Source organism: Sciurus vulgaris (genome assembly GCF_902686455.1).
Source record: "Sciurus vulgaris genome assembly, chromosome: 16".
Taxonomy (NCBI): Eukaryota; Metazoa; Chordata; class Mammalia; order Rodentia; family Sciuridae; genus Sciurus; species Sciurus vulgaris.
Genome location: NC_136477.1, coordinates 32,957,806 through 32,972,727, shown reverse-complemented (window position 1 = coordinate 32,972,727; position 14,922 = coordinate 32,957,806). Strand labels below are relative to the sequence as shown.

Here is a 14,922-nt window from a genome sequence, read left to right as displayed (position 1 = left end):
CAAGGAGTTCTTTCTTTTGGGACATTTGTTACCTGAATACTTAAGACTTGTTAATAAGCTTTTTTACAGCAAAAACTTGGTGCTTTGCTAAGTTGCATGAGACTTTAAGCCACGTGGATAAGTTCTTTTCTTTAAGAGCCATATACATTACAAACTTTTTAAATGATAATTTGATATTTAACTGATTTTCTTTTAAGCCTCCAGTTTTTGGCCATCTGTAACTGACTTATACAGTGTAATTCATTTTTAACCTTTAGTCTCTCAATTAACAAAGCAAGTTAGTTTGTGTGAAAAAGACTTAAAGCAAATCTTGGGTGATATATAACTTTGCTGTTTTAATATCGACTAGGTTTCTAGATACTAATAAGTAAGTAAAGAGGTCTGGGATTGCTGCTCAGTGGTGGAGCACTTGCCTAGCATGCATGAGGAGCTGGATGCAGTCCTCAGCACCACATACAAAACTAAATAAAATAAAGTTATTATTAAAAAAAAAATCTACCAAAAAAATAAGTAAGCAGTGAAACTTCCCACTGTAGAAATTAACTGAAATTCTTTCTTTCCTTACTATAAGATCAATAAAATTCATGAAGATTTGACATACCTGCTTTTGGGATTTTTGTTTTATTTACTATATATATATATATATATATATATATATATATATATATATATATATAGTTTGTTTGTGTTATTTTTGGTGGTGTCTTAATCTTAGCCTTGTAATTTTGAGTTCGCATTTGTTACCTGTTCTCTCTCACCAGATTTGTGGTGGTGGTGGTGGTGGTGGTGGTGGTAAAAGTGTGTGTTTAAGGTAATCTTGGTTTTAACAAATCTGTTGGTTTTAGGGTTTGGGAATTAGAAAGCTAATTTGGTAAGTGCACTTTTTTCCCCCCATACCAAAGTCCTGCTTAGTTTGGATTATAAGTAGACATTGCCTTTTTTTTTCTTATAGTTATTGATGGACACAATACCTTTATTTTTTAACCCCGTGCCTCACATGTGCTAGGCAAGTGCTCTACCATTGAGCTACAACCCCAGAACAACATTGCTATTTTCAGGATGTGAAATTTAAGATTTCCTAAGGATTTGTTAGATTTTTATATTGTAAGAATTGGGACTATTTGCTTATCTCCTTCATAATTAATTAAGACATAAGGATAACTGATTTCAAAAGTAGCTTCTTAGTGGAAATTATTTTGCTCTGAGATCAGCTCCTGGGCTGGGTATAATCCCAGGAAACTTTGATTCACAATTGACTCTGGAATCTACTTTGCTAAGTTTTAGAAAACTTCATAACCTGTAGAAGAATATCTGCTAGTTACACATTTTCTGAATCATAGAATTAAATTGATAGTGTTCACCCAACTTTTTTCCCTGAATGTCATAGGAAGCAAATCAAATGATGAATTTGTCTAACTAGTTTTCTGTATCCTCAGGCAGGTAAAGTGAGGAAACATGTAACCGAACAGGAAAAAACTGAAGAGGGATTAGGTCCCAATATAAAAAGCATTGTCACCATGTTGATGCTGATGCTACTGATGATGTTTGCAGTGCACTGTACTTGGGTCACAAGCAATGCCTACTCCAGTCCAAGTGTGGTCTTGGCCTCTTATAATCATGATGGGTAAGAAAACAAGTGCTACAGAAAGAGTTTAGAACACCCTCCTCCCCTACACACACAACATAAACTTTTTGTCCCAAAAGATAGAATTGTGTTTGTGAAGCCCCGAATTTGAATCAGTCTTTCTTCCTTTCTTTTTCCCTTCCCTTCCCTCCTTCCCTCCTTCCTTATTTCTTTTTCACACGTGTGTGTGTGTGTGTGTGTGTGTGTGTGTGTGTGTGTGTGTGTGTATGGTGGGGGGGGGTTCTGGGAATGAAACTCGGGGGCCTCCCACATACTAGACTTTCTACACCCCCAGCCCATCAGTCTACTTGTGTTTTTCCCACTTTGGGTATGACTTCTCTCTCTCCAGCTTTGAAGTAATATTTCATGCTGCTCTTTTTCAAAATATATTTCAGTGTACCTCATTTTTTTCTCAAAATGAGTCCATTGGAGACACAGCATCATCATTACAGTGAAACTTGTTAGAAATGCTAATTCATTGATTCTGCCCTTAGCCTAATGAATCATCACTGAATTGGAGCCCAGCAATCTGGTTTAAACAGACCCAGATGATTCTCATACAGCTAAAATTTAACAATTGACTTATACATTGCCTTGCCCCTTCCCACTTTTGCTTCACATTGGAGTTTAGTAGACTTGCAAAACTATCAGGCCCATCCCAGAACTGTCTGTAGAATCTGCTTTTTAATAATATATGTAGATGAGTTGTATTCACATTACTTTGAGAAGCACTGGTTTTGCTCTTCATTTTTACCTTTTTTTTTTTTTTTTTTTTTTTCCAGAAACTGTCATCCTTAAAATGTGAAATTATTCAGTAGTCTAGCACCTCAAGATTTTAAGTTATCTCCTTCATGTTTATATCTTATTTGAAATATTATTATTCTTTTCAGCACCAGGAATATCTTAGATGATTTTAGAGAAGCTTATTTTTGGCTAAGGCAAAATACAGATGAACATGCCCGAGTAATGTCTTGGTGGGATTATGGCTATCAAATAGCTGGAATGGCTAATAGAACTACTTTGGTGGATAATAATACCTGGAATAACAGCCACATAGCACTGGTAAGCATTTGACTTTTTTAGTAAAGGTTAAAGAAAATCTTTATTCCTTTTCAGTCAAGCTTCACTTGTGATTAAATAGAAAATATGAGGGTGAAAGTACTCTTTGATTGCTCAGTTCTCAAAATACTTCTTTAACATATATTTAATAATGTAACTTGAAGATATACTCATTTTGTTTGTAAGAATGGTATTTGTTTATTTAGGTATAATTCAGAATTATACTCTTGTTTCTGGTAGACTTTATAATATATTTAGCTTATTGGAGAATTAGGCAAAATCTGAAACCTTAAATGTTTATATTTTCCATTTTATAAACTTTAAGGAAATTACTTGCAAATAGTATTTTATGGGTATGAAAATTATGTTCACTGTTAAATGGCAAATTACATAAATTAAGGTAATCACTTCTCTGTTCTTTAAAGATTTTGAATAGATAAATGGGTCAACTACATGAATTCTATTTGTATTAGTGTTATAGCTGGTGATCAAATGTCTGCTATGCTGTGGTGAAGAATATATATATGTTCTAGCAAGATCATTTGCAAGGCCTGGCCTGAAGTTGTGAGGAATTGTCTCTTAAAGTTTGCCTCCTTTTACTGGGCATAGTGGCATGTGCCTTAATTCCAGCTACTCAGGAGGATTACAGGTTTGAGGCCAGCCCATGCAACCAAGCGAAGAGACTCTGTCTCAAAATTTAAAAAGAACTGGGGATGTAGCTCAGTCTTGCCTAGCATGTGCAAAACTCTGGGTTCAATCTAGTACTACACACACCATAAAAACTTACCTCCTTTCATTTTTAAATGTTAATTTTAAAGAACTTAATTGTTAGCAAAATATTAGAACATGTATTCAAATTTTGACATTTCTGCTATAAGTCGGTTATAGTGAGTTCTTCATGTTTATAAATTTCAATAAATTCTTTGATATCATAGAAATAATTTTTGCAAAAATATTCCAAGTAAGGCTCTTGCAACAAAAATGTTACATTTTTATTTTATTCTGCAGGTGGGAAAAGCTATGTCTTCTAATGAAACAGCAGCCTATAAAATTATGAGGACTCTCGATGTAGATTATGTTTTGGTTATTTTTGGAGGGGTTATTGGCTATTCTGGTGATGATATCAACAAGTTTCTCTGGATGGTTAGGATAGCTGAAGGGGAACATCCAAAAGACATTCGGGTAAGAAACTAAATAATTCCAGGTATGTGAAAGGGAGTTCATAATGTCCAAATCTTATCTTTTTAATTTTGCATTATATTTGTTTTCATTGTTCTGTCCCCTGAAGAGGTCACTTAGACTTACTTTACTATTTATTAAAAATACTAGAAGCATTTCCTAAAAGGTTTAGAACATTTGAAACTCATCCTTGATAAAGTCACATGTTGCATAAGGACATTTAGGTTAACTACAGATTACATATTGACAGTAATTTCTATACCACATAGCCTAGGTGTGTAGTAAGCTATACCATCTGGATTTTTGTAAGTATATTATGATATTCCTGTGCATGATTACAAGATTGCCTAGTGAAGCATATCTCAGAATGTAGCCTCAAGATTACACTTCCATTTTACCCTGTAAAGCAATCCCTTGCCCAAGTTTTCTTGCTTTTACTTTTTCATACCCTCTCACTCAGTCCTTTCTTTACATTTTCATTATTTCTAACTTTGTACTGTCCTGAAAGAGGACAGTAACCTTGAAATTGCTATCTTTGCCTTAGCCTTGTTTGTTATCCCAGTGTAATGTGACATTGATCATGTCATTTCCTGGCTTAAAAGTCCTCAACAGATGATAGGAAAAGGCCTTGAAACCAGACAGACTTGAATCAGAACTAAAACTGTCAGCTTGTGTTATAGGCAAATTATTTTGGATGAGTCAACATAAATGAACACCAGCTCTTATTCCAGGATCTGGATTTTGATGACCAAGACAAGATTAGATCATCACTAATGAAAATGTCAATAATAACTCATTTGGTATTATGAAATTTGTGGTAATGTAGATGAAACTTCACCAAGTGTCTAGTATGAAATAGATATTTTCTTGGTGATGCATTGGTATAAAGTCCAAACTACTTATCCTGTAATGCAAGCCTTTCTATGCTTTACGTTCCTTTGCTGGTCTCTTCGCCCCCTACCCATTTTTTCCACTCTGCCAGTCTACTCTGTCTCTTGAAACTTGCCTGTGGTTTCTTTTCTTGATTTACCTGTCATGTTTTTTTGTTGTTCCTTTTCTTAGACTAACTTCCCTTTCACACACTTGGCACTTTTCCAAAGCTCTTTTCTGGTGCACCCTTGTCTTTGTTTATCATCACGTATGCCTGTTTCCTAGTTAGAGTTTATCTTATCTCTCCCATTTATTTGTGAACTCTTAGAAAATGGATATCCACAGTTGTGCTCCACATGAGGAATCCACAGAACATGATAGTAAGATTTGTTACTGAGACAAAAGAATTCTTTGGGAAAACCATATGCATGCATGTGGCTTGTGAAAGAGCTGAAGTAAAACCCCAGATTTCCTTGTCAATGTAAATACCATGACGTTTTCCCTTGGCTGTGATTAATAAACATCATTTTCTTATTTGAAGTTAATCTAAAATTTTATTCTCCCACTGTGTAATTTTCTTTTGTGAATTTGCCTTAGCAGTATGACATGACAGATCATTATTTCCACATATATGCTCTGAATGCATATAGAAACTCTAAATTTCTGTGCTTTGTAAATTCTTTTTAAACTTCGAGAATAGATAATACATTTACATGGTTCAAAAATACAGTATAAAAGTATCCCCACAAAAAAGGATAATCTTGAAATGAATAACTTGACAAGATTGTAAATTAACAAGATTTTTAAATGTTCTCACCATATAGAAATAAGTATGTGAAAAAAATGCATATTTAATTAGCTCCATTTATATATTCCCTTTTTTTATTTTTACATTTGCAGAGTAATATACGTGATGTGGTTATATACTTGATTTATTTAACCTATCCTTATCGATGGACTTTTATGTATTCGCCAGTTTTTCACCCCTCAAACAGTGATGCAGTAAATAGCTTTTTACATTTATTAGTTCACTCATATACAAGTATCTCTGTTGAATATGTACCTGGACCAGAAATCTTTGGATCAGAATACATTTTTATATTCAGACATTACATTTTTTTAACTGGAGTACCAAAAAGTTCCTTGTAAAGGTTAATTTATAAATTAACCCAATGATAATTATTACTAAAAATAGCTCTACGAACTATTATTAGTTTTCTAAACGTTCCCCTCTCCAACAAAAAGGAGCTGATTTTAGAGTTCATTTGGGAAAATTTAGGAAAATTGTGAAAACGAAGGAGGATGAGGACAGTTGGAGTCAACCCCACCTGATATTATATAATCATGGTGTTGGTACCATTCTTTTAAAATTATTAAGTTTATAACATGGTTTAAAATCTGATGGGATTAAGTTTAGGGATGGAGATAAATGAATATGACTTTATGAATATATCTCAAAAGCTGGTTCCTACGGGGAAATGCACAAAGGAAACCCTGTAGCTTTGGATGTGTTACACTGAACTGATATAGAAACTTCTGGTTTCTTTCTTATAGGAAAGTGACTATTTCACCCCACAGGGAGAATTCCGTGTAGACAAAGCAGGATCCCCTACTTTGTTGAATTGCCTTATGTATAAAATGTCATACTACAGATTTGGAGAAATGCAGGTTAGTTAAATCAATTTTTCTATAATCTTTATTCAGAAGAAAAGAATAATGTTAATTGCCTCTAGAAAATAGAATAATGCTGTTTTATTGTGCTGTATAGAGAAATATGCTTAGCCAAAGATTCTCTCCCATCTCATTAAATTTAGATTTCTGAAATTTCTAATGTGAGAAATTAGGGGAAAAAATTAAAATCAGGGACTTATTTCCAAAATATGTTTTAAACACTAGCTCAGATCCAACCTTTGCTTGCCATACTGTCTTTTGACTTTTTGCTTTTGGAAGGCATTGTTCTCCAGGGGCAAGGTTTTCCATCTAGGAAACAGTATAGTCTTAAGTAGGTCACTTTGCTATTTAATGGAAAAAATCCTTAAAGAGTTAAATAACATAGTCACTTCAGACATTCACTCTATATCTATTCTCCATTATCACAGATAGCTAAAACTCTCTAGATTAGAATTTCCTAATAATTCAGAATGATGTGGAACAAAAACTTAAGGATCTGCAAAATGCCTGTACAGAGAGGCATTGTGGCAGAAAGAACGAACAGTGGGGTTTTTCTCCCTCTGGAGATGGCCACATTTTCCCTTGATTGTGTAGTCCATGCTTTACCTCAGAGGACATCTCTCTCTTGAGATAGCCCATATTCTCCCTTGAATGTGTTTCTCCTTTCCTAAATAAATCTGACTCTAGGGGGGAAAAAAAAGAAGAAAGAATAATGAATTTGATGTCATAATACCTGTGTTTTAGGTCAAGCTCTGTCAAGTCATGTAACCCTCATATGTTCTTTTTGGACTCTGTTCGTTCTCCTTGTCTTTAAATAGTGGGTTGTACTGGACTCATAACTTGATTTAGAGGGAAACCAGAATATGTCACACCCAAGATATGCATGTGGCATAAAAGTTATTTTTTAAATAAAAGCAATTAGGAAGCAACAAATGAAGGGAAAGCGCTAGATTCTTTTATCAGCCCAGAGACGGCACTAGAGTAATCTGCAAACAAACCTTATTCCATTCATTTCTCCTTTATATTTACCTTCCCATACTTTCTTATCCTGGAGTCTTAAAACCACTTTCCTTTGTCTTGTCATTTCCCCACAAACCTAACTGTTCTTAGTTAAATGTGGTATATAAGCCAGAGTTCTAAGCCATTGCTTTGAGTTTTTCATTGCGATTTCTCACGTGATGTATGCTACATGTATTATTCAACTTGTTTTTCTCTTTTTTTAATCTATCCATTGTTAACAGGGGTCCATCCCAACTAAGAACTCGTGAGGGTTGAGGAAAAAATTACATTCTTCCCCAATTATTTGTAAATTTTTTTAATAGCTCTTTTATTACATGTCTATTATACCAAGTTGTTGCCTCAGTGAAAACTAATTTCATAGTGCTTTCTGGCTAAGTTGATACCCTGTAAAGCAGAGGAAAAATTACTTAATTTTTTGCTATCACTAGGGATCAAGATAATTCTGTAAATGGAAGGGGTTTGTTTAGGCTTCAATTTGTGAAAGAAATTTTTATCCTTTTGAAAAATACAACATTATGGCTAATGGGGGCTGGTACACTTGCTTTTAGAAAAGCGTGCTTATCACTACTCCTACTCATTTTTTTTGCTTCAAGGTAGATTTGTACAACTGGTCATTGGCTTTGTCATTTATTTAACTGGACTTACTCTGGAGGTGGCTTTAAAAACAAACAAAAAATAACACAATAATTTAAATTTGTTTTTATTTGTGTTTTTGTTTCTTTGAGGGCTACTGGTTGGTGTCTCAAACTATGAAAGTAATAACAACTAGTTACTCTAGAAATAAGGTTTTCTGGGGTAAATGAGTAGTTTCTCTAATGTTTGTGTTGAAGGGCTTTTTTCCCCCTCTCACTTATCAACAGTTTAAACCATGATTCTGTCGGGCTAAGTGGCACATGCTTGTATCCCAGCGACTTGGGAGGCTGAGACAGGAGGATCAGGAGTTCAAAGCCAGCCTCAGCAAAACCTAGGCACTAAGCAACTCAGTGAGACCCTGTCTCTTAAGTAAAATGCAAAATATGGCTGGCGATGTGGCTTAGGGGTTGAGTGCCCCCAAAATTCAATTCCTGGTACAAAAAATTAAAATTAAAACAAAAAAACCCCACGATTCTAGCATGCATTTATTTTGATGCCTGCCCTGCTTACAGATGAGATATAGTTAAAATATGAAGTGTAGTTTTTAATGTTGTATAAATAAGCAAAAACAAACTATCTACTCTTTGGAATAGGTGGTTTATTTCTGTTTCTAAGTTGACTTCATCTATGCTAAGTTTGTATGCTACATAAACTTGTTCCGAGTATTTCTTAGTCCCCTCTCCCCACCCTGTTTTTCTTTTTCTATTCTTCATAAATCCTCCCATGGATCAACTAGTTGAGGTTCCTTTGTAGTTCTCATTTCCAGGGTATAATACCACTGTTTACTTGTGCATTTATTTAACAAATAACACTTGAAATACAGGTATACTTTGAATTATGAAGTCATCATTCTAGTTTAGGATATAGGAAACTTTAAAAATAAATAAAAGGTTAACAGTATATTCAATAGAGTAAAATAACACGGTTCTGTAGGAAACAGTGGAAGAGACTTAAACCACCAGTCTCAAAAAGTATTTCTCTGAAGAGATGCTATACAGGTTGAGGTCAAAGGCTAAAAAAAAGGAGCCAGCAATGAATTGAAGGCCATGCCAGGCAGGAGAAAACAGATAGTTATAAGACCCTGAGGCACGAAAGAAATGCCTTCTGTGGTTTTCTCTATATATTTATAAAAAAGGGACTCTTTTAAAAATCTTAATTTTTAAAAAACAGTTTTTGGTGGATTTCATTGAGAGAGATATATATATATATATATATATTTTTTTTTTTTTTTTTTTTTTTTTCCCAAATGACTAAGCTGCTTATCCAGTCCACTCAAGGAGCCTCGTATTCTGATTCAATTTCTCTTCCTGATTGCTTTCTGTCTAGTTATCAGCATGAGAACTGTTAAGATACATTTCTTGATTCTCTTTTCTTAATTTAAAGGGAAAAGGTATTACTCTAATGATAACATTTATTACTTTCTAACATGGAATAAGTTTTCCAATACTAATGTTATTTTTGCAGCTGGATTTTCGTACACCCCCAGGTTTTGACCGAACACGTAATGCTGAAATTGGAAATAAGGACATTAAATTCAAGCACTTGGAGGAAGCCTTTACATCAGAACACTGGCTTGTCAGGATATATAAAGTGAAAGCGCCTGATAACAGGGAGACACTAGATCATAAACCTCGAGTCACCAACATTTTCCCAAAACAGAAGTATTTGTCAAAGAAGGTGGGTGCCAAGTGAAATCATTCTTATGAAAGGATGATTCAGGTTGGTTAGTTTCTGTATGAGAAAAATTACTGAAAACTGCTAAAGAATTTCCATTTACCAGATTTATAGGCTATGGCTTATATATATAAAGTATGTATCAGGCTAGCCTGGCTAGGAGAATTCTTTTCAAACTGTGTACTTAAGCCATCCCTAGCAGCAATTTTTTCTAGATAGCATGGTGGTTATTAGTGAACTAGGCTGAGATTTTTCTGGCTTTATTGTGTGCCATTGCCATTAGTAAGATTTATTTTGTAAAGTAAGATGTATCTTTGGCTATCACTTTCCAAACCTATTTGAAAGTAAAAATGCCAAATGCTTAATTGTGATTAGTTCCTCATCTTTGGTAAAGCAAATTTACATTGCATCTTCATTCTCCATTCTTAGTATTCTGTTACTATATTCACAAATAAAGAATAGGCTTTAGATGGGTGAGTTCTTTTGAAGAAAAATTATTGTTTATCTTAAGGTAATTATTTTTTAATGTAATTATTGTGACAAAACTTGTAGGCAGGAATTATGATGAGACTACTGCAGTCCTTTTGTAATAAATATATAATAATATATGAAGTATTTTATTAGAGGTCATTATTGCTCATTAAAGCCAAATAGATCTCTAATTTTTTTCTATAAAAGATTACTAAAAAAGAATATTTATGTAGGTTGCCCAGCTGTGGAAGATGGGAAATAATAAGCTGTCAGGTAAAATGTTAAGGTTGTATTATAAGGTTCTGTTCTTATAATACTGGTTATTATTAGATTGATTTCAGTCTTAATTTTTGAAAAGATGCTTAGGTTTCCATCAGTTATTTTAAATCATTAAAGTAATTGTCTTATCCCTTTATTGCTTAAAATACACCAAATATACTCCAGATTATTTCAGATTTTACTATAAAAGTGTTAAATATTAACTGTGATATTTAAATAAAAATTTTATATGAATACTTTCTCTCCCAGAAAAAGATTACCATATCTAGAATAATGTATTTAAAGGTGTCACATAGAACTGACCTTCATTGTGTCAGTTATATCAAATTCAGTTACCAGTCTTTATGCCAGATGGCAGAGAAATCAAATGATCTGGTTTCTCACAGGCATGAGGATGGGAAAGCTAATGAGGTATGCCTGTGCAGAAGTCAGAGCAAATGCTGTTAGGTCTAAAAGCAGTTACTCCTAAGACATCCAAGCCTAGTTAAGATCTATGTTTTTGTATTGTTTGGGTTGGGGGAGAGGGGATAAAGGGAAGAAGGCTGTTTAATTTGCAATCTGAATAACAGAGATCTGAAAGGCAGTGAATTTTCTTAATCTGACTCCTTTTGTCTTCCCATCCATCATTTCCCCAAAATAAACAAGTGTGAATGGATAAATAAAAATTAGTCTTGTGTACCCAAACATATTCTAGTAGATAATAACATGAATTTTTATTTTGTTTTCCATGACTTTATATTCTTTTGGTACTAGCACTATAAAGGAATGCTTCTTGTTTACTTTCCTCTCCCTACCCTGGTTTTCACTTTGAGGGTGAAGGTGTGCATACAACAGACATTTTAGGAGTTTTCCTGCCACTGTAAACTTGGCATGGCTGAGGTGCTAGAAATTGTAGTCCAGGGCTGCAGAAAAAACTTTGTGGCATGACTTATTAACAGTAGGGGGAAAAAAACACTCTGAGGACTCAGTTGCATAGTTACTTGCATAGATCTTATAGAAAAGTTTTCATGTTAGAAATCTGTAGATAATAAGAAAAAAGGAACTAATTCCTTGGCTTGGTTTGTGTTTTTAAAATTGCACCATCTGACATTTTTATGTTTACCATAATAAAATAAGGTAAGATAACTTGTACTGTGGTTAAAAAATTAACAGTAGCTAATTTGTGTAACCTCAACAAGGGACTGCATTTTGCCTTATGTTCTTGTCATTGTTAGAAAAATTATAAATTGTTTTGAAGTAAACATCATGAATAGAAGGAATATGATGCTATATTTACCCTAGGTTTCTGAAACCTCTAAGAGTTGTATTTAAGTGTAAAAATTGAATTGGACAGGTCTCTTGATTCCTGAGCCTCTGTTAACCCAGCATTTGATAGTCATTCAGCTATTTATTTCCCAAAAATTGTTGCTTTCTTCAATATCTAGGCATGTGTGTCAAATCAACAAACACACATGCTTGTATAATATAGCCTGTAGAATTCTAGCACAGCAAATGTTTTTGCAATGATTTCTTCTACCACCTTTGCCGTAATTTGTTTCTTACAACAGAAAACATCTGTTCAAAGTATTTTAGTGAGATGCTGAATTAAGAAAAGCATTTTATTTTAAAAAGAGCCATGAAACTCAAGGCATGTGTTTTTGAAGTACTTACTTTCCTTCCTAAAATATTATTAGAGAATGTGCCAAGTGATTTTTGTCTTTCAGTTTTGCAGATTGATTGTCATCCTTATTTTACAGATAAGAAAACTGGGGCTCTAAAAGTTACTAAGTTAATTTATGTTTCTGACACTTAGCTGGTTCCTTAGAGGTTAAGCAGCATTACCATTTTATGATCCCTTGTTTTATTGTATCGTGACTGGAAATTTAAGTAATTATTGCAGCTAAGCATTTTGTTGAAAAGGGAGGTGGGTATTCATTCATTTGATGGTGAAGAATGCATTTGAGACGTGCTATGGTAGTCCTTGCATGTTAAAGTTAGGGACCTACTCATATTCATCCATTCAATAGTTAGTACTTACTAACTGCTCAAGGAGTTCAGTCACAAGAGCTAAGGGCTTATTAAGACAGTCTTCATCATAATATAATAAATATGTATGTAGATTTTCTTTTAACCGTAAGAAATCTGTACTAATATCATATGTTCTGGTTTTGTTTTTTTAGACTACCAAAAGGAAGCGTGGCTACATTAAAAATAAGCTAGTTTTTAAGAAAGGCAAGAAAATATCTAAGAAGACTGTTTAAAACACTGTTTTGGTTCTTGACTTGAAGCAGTTGTCCTTGTGAGAACCGGTCTTTGCCTTTAGCTCATGTCATGTTTCACAGCAACAGAGGGTACAGAACCATCACTGGTCCAGGTTAATGTACAAAATTTTCTGGCAATGCCTGATTGAAAAAATAAAATTGGATTATAGAGAACAGCTGTTTCTGATTTGTAATGTGAAGCAAGACAGAGCACTGCTGTAAAATGACTAGCAGCAGATTTTTTTATTGGTACATATTATCCTTCAAATCTGAGAATTTGGACTAATTGCACCAAAGAACCCTCTAATTTGGTCCCTGGCACATGCATTCTTGTCAATGTTTTTATTTTACAAGACCTGCATTTTATTTGAATTACCCAAATAGCAATATGTAAAATACAAAAGACAAAAAAATGTGATGAGAACTTCTTGAACTGGTAAACCAGTACAGGTCTGAGAAAGGTATTAGAAAAATAATTATACTTCCTTGAACTGTATTTATTTTCATGTTTCTCCAATGCAAAGAATGTTTCATCAAATGTACATTTTTCACTTGCTTACTGTTTGCTATAAGAAGCTGCTGTTTCAAAGATGGACCTCAGAGTAGCTAATTGATTCAAATAGATTTTTATGTTGACACATTATTACTGCTATTAGCAGTTGTTTTCACCAGGTACTTACAGAGCAAGTTTCATACATTGTCATTCAAGGGCTAAATTTATATCCTTTGGAAATCATAGCAACTACAGAGAATGTTGCTTACCAGGATAGGGTTTGGCACCTTAGTACTGAGGTTAGCACTATGTTTACATGCAAAAGATTTAAGGGGAACAAAAAAAAAATCTTAAAAGTGGATAGGTATCCAAAGTTCACCTTCTGTGACTCTTTAAAATGACAGAGGATTTGTAAATTTTGTCTGGATTTTTCTCATTTTATAACAGTTTCATTCATCACGGTGATTTTTGTTCTCTGCTCCATATTTTTTAATACCTTAAGCATTTGATGAAACACTCTTAGTGCTATATGCATTTTCTTAACTTTTATTAAAAATGTGACAGTTGTCAAAAAAATGCACTAAAATATAAATGGAGATTGAACATGTTCACTTTCCAGCTTATAGGCAACTTTATACAGACTTGAAAATTTTCTCCAGTCGTTTAGTAAAAGTGGAAGAGAAAGGGTTTTTCCTGCCACAGGATATAATTTTTTTTTATATGACAAGCATAACACCACTGCTTTTGGTGGAAAAGTGCAGAATAGTATGTACCTTTTATGAAGAACAATGTAATATACAATGTTCAGTGAGAATGTTACTGCTGATTTTCTTTTTCAAGGTGTAGAATATTCTTTGATTTATAGAATTCATTTTTGACCCAGATGATGGTTCTTTTACAGAACAATAAAATGGCTGAACATTTTCACAAATAAAGCGTAACTAAATCTGGATTTCTGATACCTTGTCATTCGGGGAATTTTCTTTTACTTTGTTGCTTTAAAATTCAATGCAGAGAAGTTGTTGACTGTAGGGGAATAAAGTTCATTCAAATTTTGTGTTAAGTGTTGTCTTTTACAAATTATTTGTTTTTGAAAGAACATACCTCCTTGTTCACATTTACAAAGGTTTTATACAAAAGGTGTGGAAAATTGGTTCAACTAAAACCAGCTATCTTATTTTGCCTTCTTTTTAGCCCAGAATGAAGATCTTATTTTGATTTTTCTTTTGGGGGAGAAAAGGGGCGGGGGAAGGGGGAAGAAACCTAGTCGAACAGATTTATCCCTGTTAAGGAAAGGAATCTGACAAACTATACACCGTGAAGTTTTTGGTATTTAACCAACAAATCTTTAATGTAGAATTTTTTCATTTTGCACAGGAAAGAACCCTCAGCTTTAAGTTTTAGGAAACAATGTTTTGGTTCAATGTAACTTGTCAGTAAATTGCCATGCGGTAACTTCTAAAGAACTTTTTATTTTAGCATAAAAGTGAAAATATAGTTTGACTACATTGTATATAGAATAATTGGCTTAAATATTCTTTAAATTCAAAGATCATGACCTTTGAAGTTTTAGACTGCAAAATAGTGTTTGGGCTATTTTGTTTTTATTTTTTGGTACAGTAAATTGAGACATCAAGGCAGCAAGTCTGAAGACATAGTGTTTATACTTACACTGTTAACCCGAGTTTGCAGTTCTCAAACTTTAAAAT

The 14,922-nt window shown here is 33.6% G+C and overlaps 1 protein-coding gene across 2 annotated transcripts in view; it reads left to right on the top strand.

Annotated features, from left to right (window-relative positions):
• Positions 1–14,276, top strand: part of STT3B (STT3 oligosaccharyltransferase complex catalytic subunit B) — a 108,688-nt gene extending 94,412 nt beyond the window's left edge. For both annotated transcript variants that reach the window (XM_079113980.1, XM_079113981.1), the window contains exons 11-16: positions 1,437–1,624; positions 2,515–2,686; positions 3,692–3,865; positions 6,287–6,400; positions 9,521–9,733; positions 12,640–14,276. In XM_079113980.1, the coding sequence (XP_078970106.1) occupies positions 1,437–1,624; positions 2,515–2,686; positions 3,692–3,865; positions 6,287–6,400; positions 9,521–9,733; positions 12,640–12,720 (942 nt within the window). In that variant the 3' untranslated portion in view covers positions 12,721–14,276. The remainder of the gene's footprint in view (positions 1–1,436; positions 1,625–2,514; positions 2,687–3,691; positions 3,866–6,286; positions 6,401–9,520; positions 9,734–12,639) is intronic.
• Positions 14,277–14,922: the final 646 nt, after the last annotated feature.